Raw genomic sequence first — 18,568 nt, 5'->3', positions numbered from 1 at the left:
TTGGGCTGCAAAGGGCACAAGGAACTGTTTTAGGAATAACTGAAATGATGTCTATCTTGATTATGGTACCAGTTTCACTGGTTTCAATCCAAAATGATTGAATTATGTATTTTAACTGTATGCGGTTGATTGTACATGATTATACCTCAGTTGAGTTGGTTCAAAAAATTTGTAGGGATAGTGTCCCAGAGTCTATATTACTAATTTCCTGTAGCATTTGAACTAATTTCCTGTTTATTTGAACTATAACACAAGGTGATTCATTTGGCTGTCTTTATGCTGTCTCAGTATATCTTTTATGGTAGTAGCCATTCTCTTTTTTTCTCTGCTGACACTTCCATTGCTATTGTTTATTTACTGACTTTTTCTCCCAAATGATATGGGTCAGGGATCAGGACCTGAACCTAGCTATGTCTTTTCTAAGGCGTAGATTGACTATGTGATAGATGTTTATCTTTTAAATATCTATTTTGCCCTTTATTTGAAGTTTGTAGTTGTGTTCAAAATGATTAAGGAATCAGCAGAAGTCATTCTTATCCCTGGATTATTCAGGTCTCACTGTGCTGGAAAACCATGTTGCAACTCTACCTAGAGTTGCGTGTCAAGGGTTAGTAGGCTAGTCTTGAGAAGTCATAACGAGAAAGAGTGTTAAAACCCATGAGTGAAGGGCTTTGTCCATCAAAATGAAAGAGTTAGGTTTTTATCCAGTAGTAGCAGTATGGTCAGCCCTCTGTATCCACGGATTCACATCCACGGATTCAACCAACGGTAGATAAAAAATATTATGAGGAAGAACCAATAAAAAATAAGAGTACAACAATAAAAATACAAATTTTAAAAATACAGTATGACAACTATTTACATAGCATTTACCTTGTATTTGGGTATTATAAATAATCTGGAGACTAAAGTTTATGCAAGGATATGCATTGGTTATATGCAAATACTATACTATCTTATATTAATGGACTTGAGAATCTGTGGATTTTGATTTGAGGGGGATTTCTGGAAACAATCCCCCACTGATAATGAGAGATGACTGTAGTAGTAGTCAGTAGTAGTAATAGTAGAAGTAGTAACACAGGTAGTTATAGAAGTAGTAGGAATAGTAAAGATCATAATAAAGAAGAAAATATTTGCTGAATGCTTACCAGGTGCTGGATACTGTGTTATTTACCTGAATTATTTTATTCAATCTCCACAATAACCTTGGGAAATAGGAATTGATATTTTTTATCCTCACTTTATAGATGAGGAAACACACAGAGAAATTCAGTAACATTCAAAATCGCAGAGCTAGTAAGTAATAGGGCTGGATTTCTACCAGGCAGTAGTAATTACAGTTATTGGGCCAGGTGTGGTGGCTCACACCTGTAATCCCAGCAATTTGGGAGGCCAAGGCAGGCAGATCACTTAAGGTCAGGAGTTCAAGACCAGCCTGGCCAACATGGCAAAATCTTGTCTCTACTAAAATACAGAAATTAGCTGGGCTTGCTGACACAATGCATGCCTGTAATCCCAGCTCCTCAGGAGGCTGAGGCACAAGAATCACTTGAACCCAGGAGGCCTCAAAAAAAAAATTATTGAACAAATACAACTAACGATCTATATATAGGCTCAGTGTTGAAGAATAGTCAGAGTTTACTTAGTGCTGATTAGTTAAGTGTTATCAAATAAAAAATAAAATAAATGGGGCCAGGCACGATGGCTCAAGCTTGTCATCCCAGCACTTTGGGAGGCCAAGGCGGGCGGATCAGTCGCGTCCAGGAGTTTGAGACCAGCCTGGGCAACACAGTGAAACCCCATCTCTACTAAAAATAGAAAAAAATAGCTAGGCATGGTGGTACACGTCTGTAGTCCCAGTTACTCTGGAGGCTGAGGCAGAAGAACCGCTTGAACCCTGGAGCCGAGATCGCCCCATTGCACTCCAGCCTGGGCAGCAGAGGGAGTGAGATTCTGTCTCTAAATAAATAAATAAATAAAAATTAAAAATACATGAAATAAAATGAAATAGATGGGAGTAGAAGAGAATTCCAGAGAATGCATGTATACAAAGAAGAAATTGTTTTAGGGTTGTGATGAGCATTAAATAAAAATCATAGCACACTAGTGAATGACAAATGACTAATAAATTCCAATGATTATTTTAATAGTAATTTGACAGCCAGACTCAGTGGCTCACGCCTGTAATCCCAGCACTTTGGGAGGCCGAGGTGGGTGGATCACCAGGTCAGGAGTTCGAGACCAGCCTGACCAATATGGTGAAACCCCGTCTCTACTAAAAATACAAAACTTAGCCGGGCGTGGTGGCATGCACCTGTAGTCCCAGCTAGTGAGAAGGCTGAGGCAGAACAGTCGCTGGAACCCAGGAGGCAGAGGTTGCAGTGAGCTGAGATCGTGCCACTGCACTCCAGCCTGGTGGCAGAGCAAGACTCCATCTCAAAAACAAATATATATATATTGGTATATATACATGTATACATATATATACCAATATATATATTTGTATATATATATGTATACATATATATACCAATATATATATTTGTATATATATACATGTATATATGTATACATATATATGTGTGTGTGTGTGTGTGTGTGTGTGTGTGTGTATATATATATATATATAGTAATTTGACTTAGTTAAAGAAGAAAACACCAGTGGCTTTTGTCTTTGTTTCCATGATCTCTAGAGAAATACACACACTCCTATGCATCTATAATATTTAGTACTTCATTATTTTTATAGCAGAACTTCAGATAAACATCTATATGGTATAGGAATATAACTAAAATTTTGATAACATTAGTCAACAACTCTGATCTATACTGTATTTACGTTTAATAAGGAACTCTATGTCATGACTTTTTCTAATGAATACAATGACTTTTATGAAAACAAAAATGGCTAGGAAGGTTAGGGAAAGGTTATAAGCAAATGTTCTCACAAAGTTGCTGAAATAGGAAAGTAAAGGAAATAGCTCTTTTCCTGAAACCTTATCTGATAAAAATAATTGTTTTATTTTTGGGTGATTTGGGCAGGTATTTCTCTATCATTTTGGAGGGCAAATTTTAAATTGACTTTAAAGACATGAAAAATTCCTTTTTGGCATTTTTGTTTATTTATTATGGCATCCTTTTAGGTACACAGGGTTATTTCAGCATGACTTGAAATATTAACTTTTGTTTTATGTGAAACACTTTTGTTTTTCTTTCTAGTTGTCCAAGTTTGGTAAGACCAGAGTATTCATGATGAAGTGATCTCTCTGAAGTAGTTTCTTTTGTACATCCATAGGCTAGGATGGATTTTCTTTTACACCTATTCAGAGAATTTCTATTCAGTTTGTTATTAGTAATCACCCCCTAGTCACTTTCTTCATATCTGTTTTCTAGATAACAGTTCCCTAGTTTACACCCATATTGTATATTATTCTTCCCTAAGTGTATTATCTTATACTTCTTTACATTAAATCTCATCTTGGACCTGTCCTTTCAAATCCCCAAGTTGTCCGTAATCCATCCATGTACTTGATTGATCTTGTTTTCTTTTTAATCCATTCTAGCTTTGTATCATCTGTAAACTTGATCATACTTGAATTTACATTCTCCTCCAGCTCATTAATGAGTATGCTAGACAGGATAGTCGTCATTCCTGTGGGACCATGCTGCATATACTGCTGGATGTTCTCAGTTGCAACTATGTTGATAATAATTCATTGCTTCCTTCCCATGACAGAATTCTTTATCTACAGTGCTATACTGTTATCCAGGCAATGCCTCTACCATCTCTGCTTTCTGGATACTCCTATTTCAATCATTTTTTTTCTAAGACTTACAGAAAAATTATTGTGCTCCCTTATCTATTTATGCCATTGCTTAATTTTTAAAAGAAGTTACTCAATCTGGGAAAATATTGTCCTTAAATAGAAATTTCTCAAAAGTTTCCATCGAACATCAGTGAGTCTTTAAAAATACGTTAAGTGTGAAACATTTTGGAAGTGCTGCCTAAGTCTTTGCTTTCTCCATGGAAAGGGATCTCTAGTTATTTAAATTTTAAGTAAAACCATAATTATTTTTCTCACAGCTGAGAGAATGATTTAAATATATGCAAATTTTTTCTGAATGTCGATTATATTTTCAGTAAATTACTCTGGTTTGAGATAGTTTTCTAGATGAGACACAGTTCATTTATAATTTTCAGAGCATGATGTGGAGCCATTTGTTACTTTATTTTTAAAGTTATGGTTTTTTTCTTTATTTTCAGGAAAAAGAAGAAGTAGAGGGGATATCAGTAGGTGCTATACTTTCTGACTATCAGCGTATTCGAGTGGAAAATGTGTAAGAAAAGATTAATTTGTTAGTTTTAAAAGTGTATGTATTTTAAGAATGTGAATAAATGAAAAATCAATAATCGTATTCAAATTATAAATAGGTATGGTAGTCTACGTGCTCCATGGAACTAAATGTATGTATTTACCTAAGTAACAAAAGTCATGCTTTTCCTTTTTTCTATCCTTATATCTCACTTGAGGAAACTTAATTTATTTAGTGTAAGGAAAAATAATCTAGGATAGAATTGAGACAGATTTTTTAGTGAGAAGTATTCTCTTCATTTTTTTGTTTTTTGATTTAGTATATCCTGTTAATCTCTTTTAACTCATCATTTGTAATAAAAATCAAGAGATAATAAAAGGAATACAGTAATACTTTAAAGAAAAAATGTTTACTAAGGAGTCATCTCCTCTTTGGTTCATATAATTCAGTTCTTGTCCAAAAATATTTATATGATTGAAATACTTACATATAAAGCCATTCAACTTTCAGGGAATTTTTAGAATGTTCCTCCCCTCGTCCTAGCCCCTCTCTACTCCTCTAAGGGAGGGAGCACTAGTGAAGTATTTAGTCTGTAGCTGCACATACCAAAACGGTCAATTCTATTGATCTATTCAAAAATCATGAGGTTAAATAATAATATTGGTTATTTAATGTTGGCCTGGCAAGACATCACCTGAATGAATTTACTTTTCATTTTTAATTTATCTAGATAAATATAATATTGTATAGAGATTCTGGGCATAATTATATTAACAAAAAAAAAATTGGACTCCATTATTTTTCTTAAGCACAATTTGACCTACAAATAAGTGATTTTGCTAGTCAAAAGGATAAATAGAATAAGATAATGGCTGTATTTATATAATATTTTTATATTCTTGATAAAGAAACATTCCTATCTACTATCTCATTTAAAACTTACATATTAATAGATTTGAAAACTTAAGTTTCATTTTTATTTTATTTATTTTCTCTCTAATTCCATGGTGGATTTAGGGCAGTTAAAAAAAATACAGAATTTTAAGAGTGAATGAAGGGAAAACAAGGTAAAGCACAGTTAAGTGAAGAGAAATATGATCTTACATTTTAGAGGTGTATCAGAATCTCTGGACGATGGATGATGATGGTGGAGTGAGGAAGGAGGTCATGTGTATTTTGAGAAACTTTTCCTTACATTCTACCTGGATGTAGATCTACCGTTGAGAACAACTGATCTACAGATGGAGATGAATTGCATATCCTTTAAGCCAGACATTAGAAATAATAGTATTGTCATCAAATTTTAGATCATATTCTCTGAGAATTATTTAGTTTAAAAATTAGTGTTTTTTAATAAGTTCAAACCCACAGGCTTTAATGGGTAGCCAAACTGGAAATAGGGATGACATCTATTTATGAAAGTTAAAAAGCCAAATAAAAATGTGCTCCTGATTAGGAGGCTGCCCATTACATATATGTGTGTATATATATGGAAGAAGGGCACATGTCATGCCGATGGGTAGAGACTTTCTCAAAACACAATCTCTGGTACACTTCAACACACGGTTGAACAGATGAACAGACTTTATATTATAAAGCATATCTGCAATTATTTTATCCTTGAAACTTCAGAAGTAATGTTACTGGGAGTCCATTGGTCCACAAACTTAATTTTGAATTAGCCTATGCCCAAATTTTAGTTTGTGTTATATTGTATTATTACTAGTTCTTGCTGTCCTCTCACCCAATGTTTAATGCCTACTAATCAAAACAGCCTCTCTACCTTTTTAAACTAAAATTTATTTTTTTATGGACAGAAAGTTTTTTCTTCCTGTCCTTATCGTAAAATTTGTGGTTGTTGCTTTGAAATTCCTCAAAATCTCTTGACTATAGACTTAAGTAAAATTTTTTAGCCTATTTAAGTTCTTTAACAGTTCAAAATATCATGGCTCAAATAAACTTACTCTGTAAATCACTGCTGAATTTGAACTTGTGACATCTATTAAACACTTTACATTCTGAAATTATGTTTGTATTACATGGGTAGTTAACATTTTATTATTTTTGTATTTATTAACTGCTTCAGCATTGCTTTAGATGTTCTGAGACATTTTAAAAGGGAAAATTACATGCAACAATCTCTGCAATGAGGAAGGTTTTGGTTTTTTGAAAGTCAGGGTATATGTAAATGAAAAAAAATAGTGATATTTTTAAGGCCATGTATGAGTAAATGACCAAACATGGTACATTTAATAAGTATTGGGATCTCTGAGAGAGAGAGAGAGAGATCAATATAGGCCAGAGTAGTCGGCCAAGAAGCCTTACAGATGCTAAGGACGATGGGTTTTACTTACAAACCTTATAGACACTGGGTTTTAGAGCTATATTCTTGGTTTGAAATCTGATCTCAGCCAGTTAGTGTATGATTTGGGCAAGTCACTTGGCTTTGACTATCATTTATTGAATACCTATTTTATCCAGGCATTGTACTACATTATCTATATTACCTTTAATTCGTTAAACAATTATAGTCCTCTCTGAGAAAGTGACATTTAAGCAAAGGCATGAAACTAGTGTAATAGGCAAGAATGAGCAGGCAGCAGTGGGAGGATGGAGTGAGAAGAAAATAAGTAGTAGGAAATAAAGTGCAGGAACTAAACAGGGTGAGATCCATGGAGTGATGGGGAGCCACTGGAGGGTTTTGAGCAGAGGAATCCTATGATCTATTTTATGTCTTTTTTTTTTTTTTCTGAGACAGAGTCTCGCTCTGTCGCCCAGGCTGGAGTGCAGTGGCGCGATCTCGGCTCACGGCAAGCTCCGCCTCCCGGGTTCACGCCATTCTCCTGCCTCAGCCTCCCGAGTAGCTGGGACTACAGGCGCCCGCCACCATGCCCGGCTAATTTTTTGTATTTTTAGTAGAGACGGGGTTTCACCATGTTAGCCAGGATGGTCTCGATTTCCTGACCTCGTGATCCACCCGTCTCGGCCTCCCAAAGTGCTGGGATTACAGTCGTGAGTCACCGCGCCCGTCCTATTTTATGTCTTAAAAGGATCACATTGGCTACTGTGTTGAAAATGGATTTTAAAAGGTTGAGGGTGGAAGCAGGGAAGGAAATTAGGATGTTGACATGAGAGAGAATGGTGGCTGAAACCAAGCTGTTAGCAGTGGTATTAGTGAGGAATGGTCACATTCTGCATTGTGGTAGATTGGATGTGGAATGCAAAGAAAAGGAAAGGATGATTTCATTTCACATTTTTTAATCCTCTTAAGAACTTTGAAAGGAACTATTTTTGCCCCTATTTATGAACTAGGAAACTAAGCACAAGGACTTAGATTTTACTTGACTTCAAAAGCCATGCAGCTAGAGTACAAAATGAGGTTTTAAATTCAGATGTGTCTTCACTCTAAAACCTATATTTTTTCTACTTTACCAATAATGGAAAATATCTAGTACAGTGCCTGCAGCATTGTACTTTTTGTTCTTACTATTTTCTTTTTATTCAAATTCTTAAAAAAAAAATTCAAAGTTAGTAGATAGGAATAGTTCACATAACTGTAGCTATTGTTAATTTAATCAGTATGTGGCTATTTTATTAGGATAAATTATTTGCCCACTTTACATATGCTTCAAAATTTTGATACCCATGAAAGTTTTAAAAATGAAAGTATACTGACATTTGTAAACTCTTTTACATAGATTTCTAAACTAAGAGTCTTACTAAAATTAATATTTCTAGTGTGCCTGGAAATTTCATTTTTATCAGTTTATGCATAACCCGTGGAAATTAAATATGTTTATGTTGTATATATAAACTTGATTATGCAAAATATGTTTTTAAAAGCATTTTCAATGCTAAAATCCTTGAACGAAGCATTATGTTTCAAATCAAAGTAATTGCTGTGGATCCAAGTATAAAACATTAAGATATCATCTTACTTTCTTTTTCTTTTTCTTTTGTAGGTGTAAAAGGCTTAATCTCCAGCCTTTAGCTTACCTTTGGCAGAGAAACCAGGAAGATTTGCTCAGAGAGATGATATCGTCTAACATTCAAGCAATGATCATCAAAGTAGCAGCTTTGGGTATGCAGCCAAACTATCAAGGGAGCTGTTTGTTGCCACATAGATGATCTCAGTTCACTAATAAGTAGTTAAAATGAACAAAGAAAACTGATTTAGAACATAAAAATGTGGAGTCACAGCTGAAGAAATTGAGTAAGCACCTTCCTTGCATAAAGAAAGGGAAGTTTTAAAATGGTCTTTTGACCATTTGCCGAAGTGATTACTAGTAAGGCTTTTTTTTTTTTAAACATATAACAGGTTCTAAAACTGATATTGTATTATAGTCCTTCAATTTAAGTTCTTTTTTTTTTAGGGTTTGGAATTTAGGCTTGTAGGAAACAGGAAATACAAGGGTTATTTTTGTTTTGTTTTGAGGTTTTTTGGAAGCTTCTTACAATATGTATTTGACACAAAACATATTTTCCTTGTATTTTTTAACATTTTGAATAATGCTAAAATAGAATGATGATTTTGTTTTTGTTATAAAAAATAAATAGGGTACTGGTTTTTGTTGGGAATGGTGAGAAAATCATGTTTGAGAAAATGTTATCTGATTAGTTAGCATAGACACAGCAGGCAGGTGGTAATCTGATTCAAGTATGGACATTACATATGAACACATTTAATTTATTTGGAATTTCTATAATTATATTCTTTTTTGAGAAACCATAGGGTTTGAGCCCAGTCCGTTCATTTCGTGAACCTGTTATAGAAAATGCCCTGAAGCCTGAGAGTTCCCAAAGCCTAAATCATCTCATTTGAGAGTGTTTACCTTGCGGATCTCTGAAATAACGAGGTCTCGAGCTGTAGAAGATTTTACAGATACATTCAGTTTTTAAATAAAATTAAGAGAAATAGTACAGACCCCATAATGTTTCTCCATGGTAAATACCAAGCTACTCTATTCTTTCTGAAGTTGAGGTGTTGTCTTCAGTTGAAGGCTTTGTTTAGTGAATCTGTAGTTGATCTCCTTAGCTGTTAAAATGAGAAAAATTGAGTGGTATTATGTTTTTATTTCTGAGAAAAGGTTGCTGAGCAGCTCTCATGATTAACGTCCTCATTATAAATATATTTGTCATATGAATTTCTATGTGACTCTGTACAGAGTATTCCCTCTTGCTTTTTCTTTGTCTTTCACTCTCTTTGAATTTTCTAAGATTACATAGTTCCATAATGAAGTTCACGTGACATCTCACTGAAAGGTACACATACTATTCCTTTTACTGCCAGATAGATAAAAGACTGGATTAGGACCCAGAGAGACCTCGCTTATTGAAAAGATAGTCAAAGAATTTGACCTTATTGCCATCTTTTAATAGTATATGACCGATATTGTGTGTTCTTTCATTTCTATCTGTGCCTCTCTGTAGGGATTAGAGATGGGGAATTAGCTTTATCAAGCCTTTGCGTAAAATGTAAAAACTGAGCTGATTTGTCTTTGGTATCTCAGTAACGAAAATATAGATCTGATTTTAACATTTACAGCACATGGTTTCTACTGACTGCCTATAGGTGTGCAAAGATGAAAGTTATTCTTTAGAATAATATTAAAGAAAGGTTTATTAAATGGCACAGTGCTTCTGAAGACATAGAAACATATAAATGATGCAATATAGGTTGCTAAGCCTTTTTCCTCCCATTTAAAGTTGTCAGAACAATTTTAAATGGATTTAAGCCAAAAAAAAAAGGACTTTTTTTGGATTTAAGCAAAAAAAAAAAAAAAAAATGAGACAATAAGACCTTTCTGTGGGGGAGAGGGATCAGTAAAATTTTGTAGACCATTTTTCTATGAAATGGTCTTATAATAGAGAAAGGTCAGTTCTACATGAATGCATACAAATATATTTTTGATAATTATGTTACATAACCTTTATGTCTTGTAGGCATCAATGAACTCATAAAATTTCTGGCTTCTTTGTTTCATTATAATGTTTTAAGGGACTCATCCATATTATTGAATGAAGCAATAGTGTGTTTATTTTTATTGTAGTATAGTGTTCCCTTGTGGGAGACTGTAATTTAATTTAACACCACAATTTAATTGTCCATTCTATTATTGATGACATATAGGTAGTATCCAGTTTGGCACTGTGATAAACGGTGCTGCCACGAAGTGGTCATCTTACACATTTTCTGTCCCAGACTTAGAACATCCTTTTTTTTCAGGAAGCCCTGATTTCTTTGAATGTGAAATGACATATGTTTGTATGTGTATATCTAATGACTCATGAGTTCATGATATTTCACAGTCAAATTCAAGACAACATAAGGATTATCATAATTCTGTATTCCATCGCTGCCCTCTTTCTTCCACAGTGAATCTTGATTATCAAGGTCACAATAGATATTATTTATTAGAAAATCCCATAATTTTGGGGAACAAAAAGACCAAATAGCAGATCTATTATCCATTCTTTCCAGTAACTGGGGTAGGCTTCCTGGAAAGAAAGAAGAAAGAACTTCTATAATCTTTCTATAAACATATAATTACAGACCTCATGGCAAAAAACACACAAAGAAACAAAAAATCACTAATGGTGTTTACTAGAGGTGAAGAGTATCTTTGGACTGCTTTTAGCAGGATATATCTAGTTGCTAAAAAAAAGAGAGAGAAATGATAAAGGAAAAATGTGAGACCACTTTTACCTATTACTGGAAAACCTCCTGTTTCTTGAAAGATATATTTGTTTGCAAAGTAACTAAATTGATCACTAGAAAAACTATACTGGTTTAAGGGTTAGTTTATTCAGTTAAATGATGGTGTAGTAACATTGACTATGAAAGGAAATAATGCTAGGACTCTACTTATAAGGTTTCTAGGATTGCGATATAGGAATGAGGTGATGGGGGAGGAGGAAAGTACACAACTATATACCTTTCCCATTTCATAGATTTTTTTGTTGTTGTTGTTAGTTTTGCCTGATCCAGTGGTCCTGGGCCCGAGTTTAAAGTTGCACATACCAAAGGAAAGTGTTGTCAATGCACAAAACACAATATCAATACCATTACATTTGACAGTGCATATTCTTAAAGGCCTTTAGGGGTATGGATAACTTCACTCTGTGTAGGCACATTAAGGCCTATCCATAAACACAAGCCAAGTGTCTTGTGATTCTTATCTGTCAAATCCTGTAATATCTGCCAAGGAGAAGTGCTAACAAGGCTGCTGTTTTACTGTCCCTGTGGGTTTATAATACAACCGTTGAGCCAGTTAGCCCAATCATGGGGAAAAGGATGTGGGTGAAAACAGGTAATAGATGGAAATGGCGGGGGAGGGGGGGACGTATAAGAGATGTAAAGGCATTATAAATGAATTCAAGTTCTGTGGAGAGATGTAACCATGTGACCTTCCATGGCAGAGCCTCAGAGCTAGAAAATAATAAGGTATTTGGTATCTCTCCTTGGTAAATACCAAGCTACTCTATTCTTGCTGAAGTTGAGTTGTTGTCTTGGATATCGCTCTCAAATTTGATGCTAACCTAACTGATGTTGAGAGAACACTCTGGATGTGTTTTCTGGAGAGAAGGGAAATTGGTGATGTATAGCTCTACTTAAAGATGCCACCTATGGCCTGTAATCCCAGCACTTTGGGAGGCCGAGGCGGGTGGATCACGAGGTCCGGAGATCGAGACCATCCTGGCTAACACAGTGAAACCCCATCTCTACTGAAAATACAAAAAAATTAGCCATGCGTGGTGGCGGGCGCCTGTAGTCCCAGCTACTCAGGAGCCTGAGGCAGGAGAATGGCGTGAACCCAGAAGGCGGAGGTTGCAGTGAGCCGAGATCATGCCACTGCACTCCAGCCTGGGCGACAGAGCAAGACTCCGTCTCAGAAAAAAAAAAAAAAAAGATTCCACCTATGTAATCTAGAGGAATAAAATGGCAGAGTGCTCCTTGATGACTCAATGTAGGAGCAGTTCACTACAGTTACCACTCATTTCTTGGTTTATAGGCTATCCAGTTGTCCCTTGAACAACAAGGTGGTTAGGAGCACCAACCCCCTGCACAGTTAAAAAGCCACTTAAAACTTTTGACACCCCAAAAATTTAACTACTAATAGCCTGCTGTTGACCAGAAGCCTTACCAAAAACATAACAGTCCATTAACACATTTTGCATGTTGTATGTATTACATACTGTATTCTTACAATAAAATAAGCTGGAGAAAAGAAAATGTTACTAAGACAATTATAAGGAAGAGAGGCCAGGCACAGTGGCTCATGCCTGTATTCCCAGGACTTTAGGAGCCCAAGATGAAAGGATCGCTTGAATCAGGAGTGAGACCAGCCTGGGCAACATAGGGAGACCTATGCCTATAAAAAGTTTAAAAATTAGCTGGGGATGGTGGTGTGTGCCTGTAATCCCAGCTACTTGGGAGGCTGAGGCAGGAAAATCACTTGAGCTGTCTTTGCACCTCTGCACTCCAACCTGGGTGAAGAGCAAGACCCTGTCTCAGAAAAAAAAAAAAAAAAAGGAAAAAAAAAAAAAAAGAGAAAATACACTTATAGTACTGTACTGTATTTATCAATACTGTAAATTTATGTCATCTGTTTACAAAATGAATCATTGTCTGAAATTGCAGGCAACCACAGCTGCAGATCTCAATCTACAGAACATCAACTTTTTCTTATAATGTCATGACTTTTCTCTGCATCTTGAGAACACATCCAGCATCACTAGTGGCAGTTCGTATGGGTCCCATGGTGTTACTGGAGGTTTACAGTATTTACACTAAACACAATGAAATATATGCAAGAACCACTAGAGATCACTTTTTACTGTGATACACAATTTACTGGAGACAGAAACTGCTCTGCTCATGGGAAGATGATTAGCATCACATAGTATTTTAAGCAGACACTAGCAACACTTGAGCTCACCGCAATGGCAACGTAAGTTGGCTACAAAATTAATACAGTAGTAACAATAGATAATAATAGTGAATTTTATGCAGTTATAATTTAATGCTACATCTTTACCTTTCTCTCACCTGTGAATGATATGTGCGTGTTTTGATAAATTTTAACCTTTTATAATAGATTTGTATATATTTTATGGTAGTAAATGATAAAATACATTAACATCTACATGTATTTCATGCATTCATGACATACCTTTCTCTTAATTTTTTCAGTATTTCTAGGCTACATGGTTCATATGTTGAGTTTTTTCAAATTGTCACACATCTCTCCAAATATACTTATTGAAAAAAAAATCCATATATAAGCGGATCCAGGCAGTTCATATTCATGATGTTCAAGGGTCAACTATTTACCATTCAGATCTCTTTTTTTTTTTTTTGATGATGATGATTTGACTATTACTAATTAAAGTACATAGGTGGAGGATTCAGAACAGTAGGGCTTTTGCACTCCTTGTGGACATAAATCAAGACAATATGTTGCTAAGACATCCACCTAGGTATAATGGAGAGCAGATTTCTACTGCCTGTTATAGCTTGATTTCCTTCTAATATAGAATATGTGAATGTGAATGGAATTCATTTAAGGGAACTGGAAGACCACCTTGAGGGAGATGGATTTGGATGTAATGTAATGAATAAGTATTACTAACAACTCCTCTCTGGAGTTATGCAGAGTATGTTTGTGAAGAGCCTATGACACACCCAGAGAGAGCTGTATTTGATACATAATATACCAAATGACAATCTCATGGGACTTCTTTGTGTGTGTGCAAACTATTTTTCTAAATTGTACAAATTTTACTAATGTACCACAGTAATAACCCATGTTGTTGCTTGATGAGTATTGTCTCTGCTGTCTTGATGTTCTGAAGGCATTTTTAGTAATGGTCTTGAGGACCATTACTAATATACCAAATTAGACCAAAATAATGTTCCTGAAAGCTCGTGATGAAAAGGATTTGCTAATCCAAATAGAGACACTAGAGGGAGCTCTCTTCCAGGAGAATGGCTGCATCTGGAAATGGCCCTAGAGGGACAAGAAAGCTTAAAATGACTGGACTAATAGAGTATTTAATGGAACATAATGTTGGTCAACAGTACAAGAAGAGGGCTTATACTCTTATGCAGGAAAGACTTTTAAATATTCCAATTGCTATGGAAGTTATTGTTTTTAAAGTTCCATTGCCAGCAGTTCTAGTAGCCAAGCTAATGAAGAAAGACTCTTGAATATTCCAATTACTATGGAAGTTGTTGTTTTTAAAGATCAATGACCAGCAGTTCTAGTAGCCAAGCTAAGGATGCCCACTTATGGGAACACTATGGTTAGCCTAAATTATGGGACATTGCTGAACAGTGTGGCCTTTATATTTGTTCTCCAATGGCCCAAGTATCACAGATAAAGAGGGAATTTGTCTTTCTCATGCTACACTGATTAGAATTGGAAGGATAAAGGAATGATATTATGTTATCCTGAAGGGAGCTTGTTGCATAATGACTTCTGGAAGCCAATAACTTTTAAAACCTATACTATGCTGTATATAATTATATCCTCAAGCCAAATGGAATCCCGAATTTATTGAACAATAATCTCTAGTCACTAACCTAGTCACTGTGACTATGAATGTGCATTAAAAAAAGTTGTTTTTGTTGGGAAGAAACAGAGAATGGTACTGTGATTCTAGTTGACCTCATGTGCTAATCTGGGCCAGAGTATAGCAGTGAAGGACCTGGAGAGCTGTTCTGATGGTCTTGGAACTCTACCTTATTTGTTAGGCTGCCTGATTACTTCTCTTCTTGAAATCATCAGAAAAGGTTGAAACTGGGTAAGGTGTCCAATTTGTTTGAGTCTGATTTGACAAGCTAATATCTTGGTTTAACTCAACTTCATATTTATTTTGTATTACACTATAAAATAAATATCACATTGTATGTGGGGCTGTAGAGAACATATTCTTATGTTTCTGCACAGTTAGGACTTTCTGAGCAAATTTTACAGAAACTTGAGACCTAGGCTAAAAGACGAGCTTTAGAACTTGATTTATGACTGAACAGATAAGTGAAAACTCCAGAGAGACTTATCTTTCTAGAGGTATCTGTTTACATTTCAAAGGAAGGGTTGAGACCAGGACCTTGGAGACATTTCTTGGGTAGTAAAGCTGGAGACACTAGTTTTTCCCCTCAGGAAGATTTATTTACATTCCAAAGTGTGAAAGCACATATCCTTCCCTTTACTTTTCCAAGGAAACTCTCAGAAGGGAAGGGGCAACAGCTGCCTCTTTTTTTCCTAATCAGTACTCGGATTTATTTTTCCAGACCCCTTGCCTATGGTAGATGAAATTACTTGCAAGATTATATCTCTTTCTCATCACCTTGCTCCTGGAGTAAGAGCTGGGGCAGAGAAGTCAGAACAGTATTATTTACTTATTCTTTGTAAGTAATAAAAATAATAATGTGTTCTGCTCCAGGGAACTCTTGTTGGGACTCAGCATACCAATAGATACAGATATTATATTAAAATGTTAACAATATATGAGACAATTTCAGAATAACAATGCTAATGCCACTACTGATGATATAATTTCTGAGAACAGTTAAAAAGAATTTTTTGTATGTGCTTTTATGAATTTCCCCTCTCATTTTTAAGAGATCTTTTTATCTGTATTGTCTGAGCATATAGCTACTATGACTATACATTCCTTATGTTTTAAGTTTTATGGAAATGTAATTAATACACTATGCACGTCATCCACTTAAAATGTACAATTCAATTTTTTTAGTGTATTCACAGGTTGTGCAATCATCACCACAGTCTAGTTTTAGAATTTGTGTTCCCCAAAAAGGAATCCCATGCTCATTAGTAATCATTCTCAAGTTACCTCCAACCCCTGCCCCACTGCGCCCAGTTTTAAGCACCATGAGGACTTTGTGTCTTCATATCTTTATAGATTTGCCTATTCTGGATATTTCATAAAATTGGAATCCTACAATATGTGGTCACTGTGACTGGCTTCTTTCACGTAGAATAATGTTTTCAAGAATCATCCAAATTATAGCATATATAATTGAGTTCTTTTTGTTGCCATATAATATTCTGTTACAAAGATATACCAGGTTTTATTTAGCCATTCATCAGTCCATGGACATTTGAGTCATTTCCATATTTTGTTTATTATGAATAATGCTTCTATGAACATTTATGTACAAGTTTTTCTTTGGACCTATGTATTCATTTCTCTTGGGTATATACCTAGGAGTGGAATTTCTGTGTCATATGATAATTCTATGTTTAACATTTTGAGCAACCACCAAACTGGTTTCTAAAGTGGCTGTACCACTTTAGATTCCCACTAGCAATGAATGAGCGTTCCAGGTTTTCACATCCTAGCCGACAGTTAATTATTGTCTGTCTTTCTTATAGCTATCCTGGTGAATGTAAAGTTGTATCTCATTGTGGTTTTATTTTGCATTTCTCCAATGGCTAATGATGTTGACCATCTTCTCATGCATTTATTGGCCCTTTGTATATCTTCTTTAGAGAAATGTCGAGTAAAATCCTTTGCCTATATTTTCATTGAGTTATTTGTCTTTAGTGCATTGTAGGTTTTCTTTAATATATATTCTAAGTCTCTTATCAAATGTGTGATTTTAAATATTTTCTCTCATTTTGTGGGTTTTCTCTTTACTTCTGGGTGGTGTCCTTTGAAGCATAAACATTTTTAGTTTTGACATAGTCCAATTTATCATTTTTTGTTTTGATTACATGTTCTTTTGATGTCATTTCTAAGAAGTCACTGCCTAACTTGATGTCATAAGATTTACTCCTATGTTTTCTTCTAAGAGTTTTATACTTTTAGCTCTTACATTTAGGTATGTGATTTCCTGGTTCTGTCCTTCTCCCACTGTGTGTGTGTATATATATATACACACACACACACATACACACATACATATATGAGCTCATCATTTTTTTTAAATTATACTTTAAGTTCTGGGATACATGTGCAGAACATGCAGGTTTATTAAATAGGTATACATGTACCATGGTGGTTTGCTGCACCCATCAACCCATCATCTACATTAGATATTTCTCCGAATGCTATCCCTCCCCTAGCCCCCCACCCCCAAGCAGGGCCTGGTGTGTGATGTTCCCCTCCCTGTATCCAAGTGTTCTCATTGTTCAACTCCCACTTACGAGTGAACATGTGGTATTTGATTTTCTGTCGCTGTGTGAGTTTGCTGAGAATGATGGTTTCCAGCTTCATACATGTCCCTGCAAAGGCCATGAACTCATCCTTTTTTATGGCTGCATAGTACTCCATGCTGTATATGTGCCACATTTTCTTTATCCAGTCTATCTTTGATGGACATTTGGATTGATTCCAAGTCTTTGTTACTGTGAATAGTGCTTCAATAAACATACATGTGCATGTGTCTTTATAGTAGAATGATTTATAATCCTTTGGGTGTATACCTGGTAATGGGATTGCTAGGTCAAATGGTATTTCTGGTTCTAGATCCTTGAGGAATTGCCACATTGTCTTCCACCATGGTTGAACTAATTTACACTCCCACCAACAGTGTAAAAGCATTCCTATTTCTCCACATCCTCTCCAGCAACTGTTGATTCCTGACTTTTTAATGATCACCATTCTAACTGGCATGAGATGGTATCTCATTGTGTTTTTGATTTGCATTTCTCTAATGACCAGTGATGATGAGCTTTTTTTCATATGTTTGTTGGCCGCATAAATGCCTTCTTTTGAGAAGTGTCTGTTCATATCCTTCACCCACTTTTTGATTGGGTTGTTTGTTTTTTTCTTGTAAATTTGTTTAAGTTCCTTGTAGATTCTGGATATTTGTCCTTTGTCAGATGGACAGATTGCAAAAATTTTCTCCCATTCTGTAGGTTGCCTGTTCACTCTGATGATAGTTTATTTTGCTGTGCAGAAGCTCTTTAGTTTAATTAGATCCCATTTGTCAGTGTTGGCTTTTGTTGCCATTGCTTTTAGTGCATAAGGCACATATTCCTGGTGGCTCCTCCCCATTCTCCCAGTGTGCATGCAGACCCCCAGTCTGTTGCAGGCATGCCCAGGCAAGACCCTGTGTGGGTTCCCTTATCTGCCTCCTGCCTCTATCATTCCCCCTTCTAAAGAAGGACATATAACTGCCATTAGGATAAGGATAGGGATAAGGATAAAGACTGATCTTCACTGCATACTGCTGACAGGGGGTACTGTTTTGGGAAGACAGAATCAGATCTCCCTCAGA

At 35.5% G+C, this 18,568-nt stretch overlaps 1 protein-coding gene across 10 annotated transcripts in view; it reads left to right on the top strand.

Moving 5' to 3' along the window:
* DPH6 (diphthamine biosynthesis 6) overlaps nt 1–18,568 on the top strand; it is a 445,531-nt gene that overhangs the window by 91,920 nt on the left and 335,043 nt on the right. For all 10 annotated transcript variants that reach the window (XR_010123937.1, XR_010123938.1, XM_063652564.1 and 7 more), the window contains 2 exons: nt 4,268–4,341; nt 8,280–8,398. Coding sequence is in view for 8 of the 10 variants with exons in the window: in XM_063652564.1 (XP_063508634.1) it covers nt 4,268–4,341; nt 8,280–8,398 (193 nt within the window). In the remaining 2 variants the exon portion in view is untranslated. The remainder of the gene's footprint in view (nt 1–4,267; nt 4,342–8,279; nt 8,399–18,568) is intronic.

Source organism: Pongo pygmaeus, chromosome 16, assembly GCF_028885625.2.
Source record: "Pongo pygmaeus isolate AG05252 chromosome 16, NHGRI_mPonPyg2-v2.0_pri, whole genome shotgun sequence".
Classification (NCBI taxonomy): domain Eukaryota; kingdom Metazoa; phylum Chordata; class Mammalia; order Primates; family Hominidae; genus Pongo; species Pongo pygmaeus.
The sequence above is the reverse complement of the archived record's forward strand: the minus strand, read 5'-3'. Positions and strand labels throughout refer to the sequence as shown.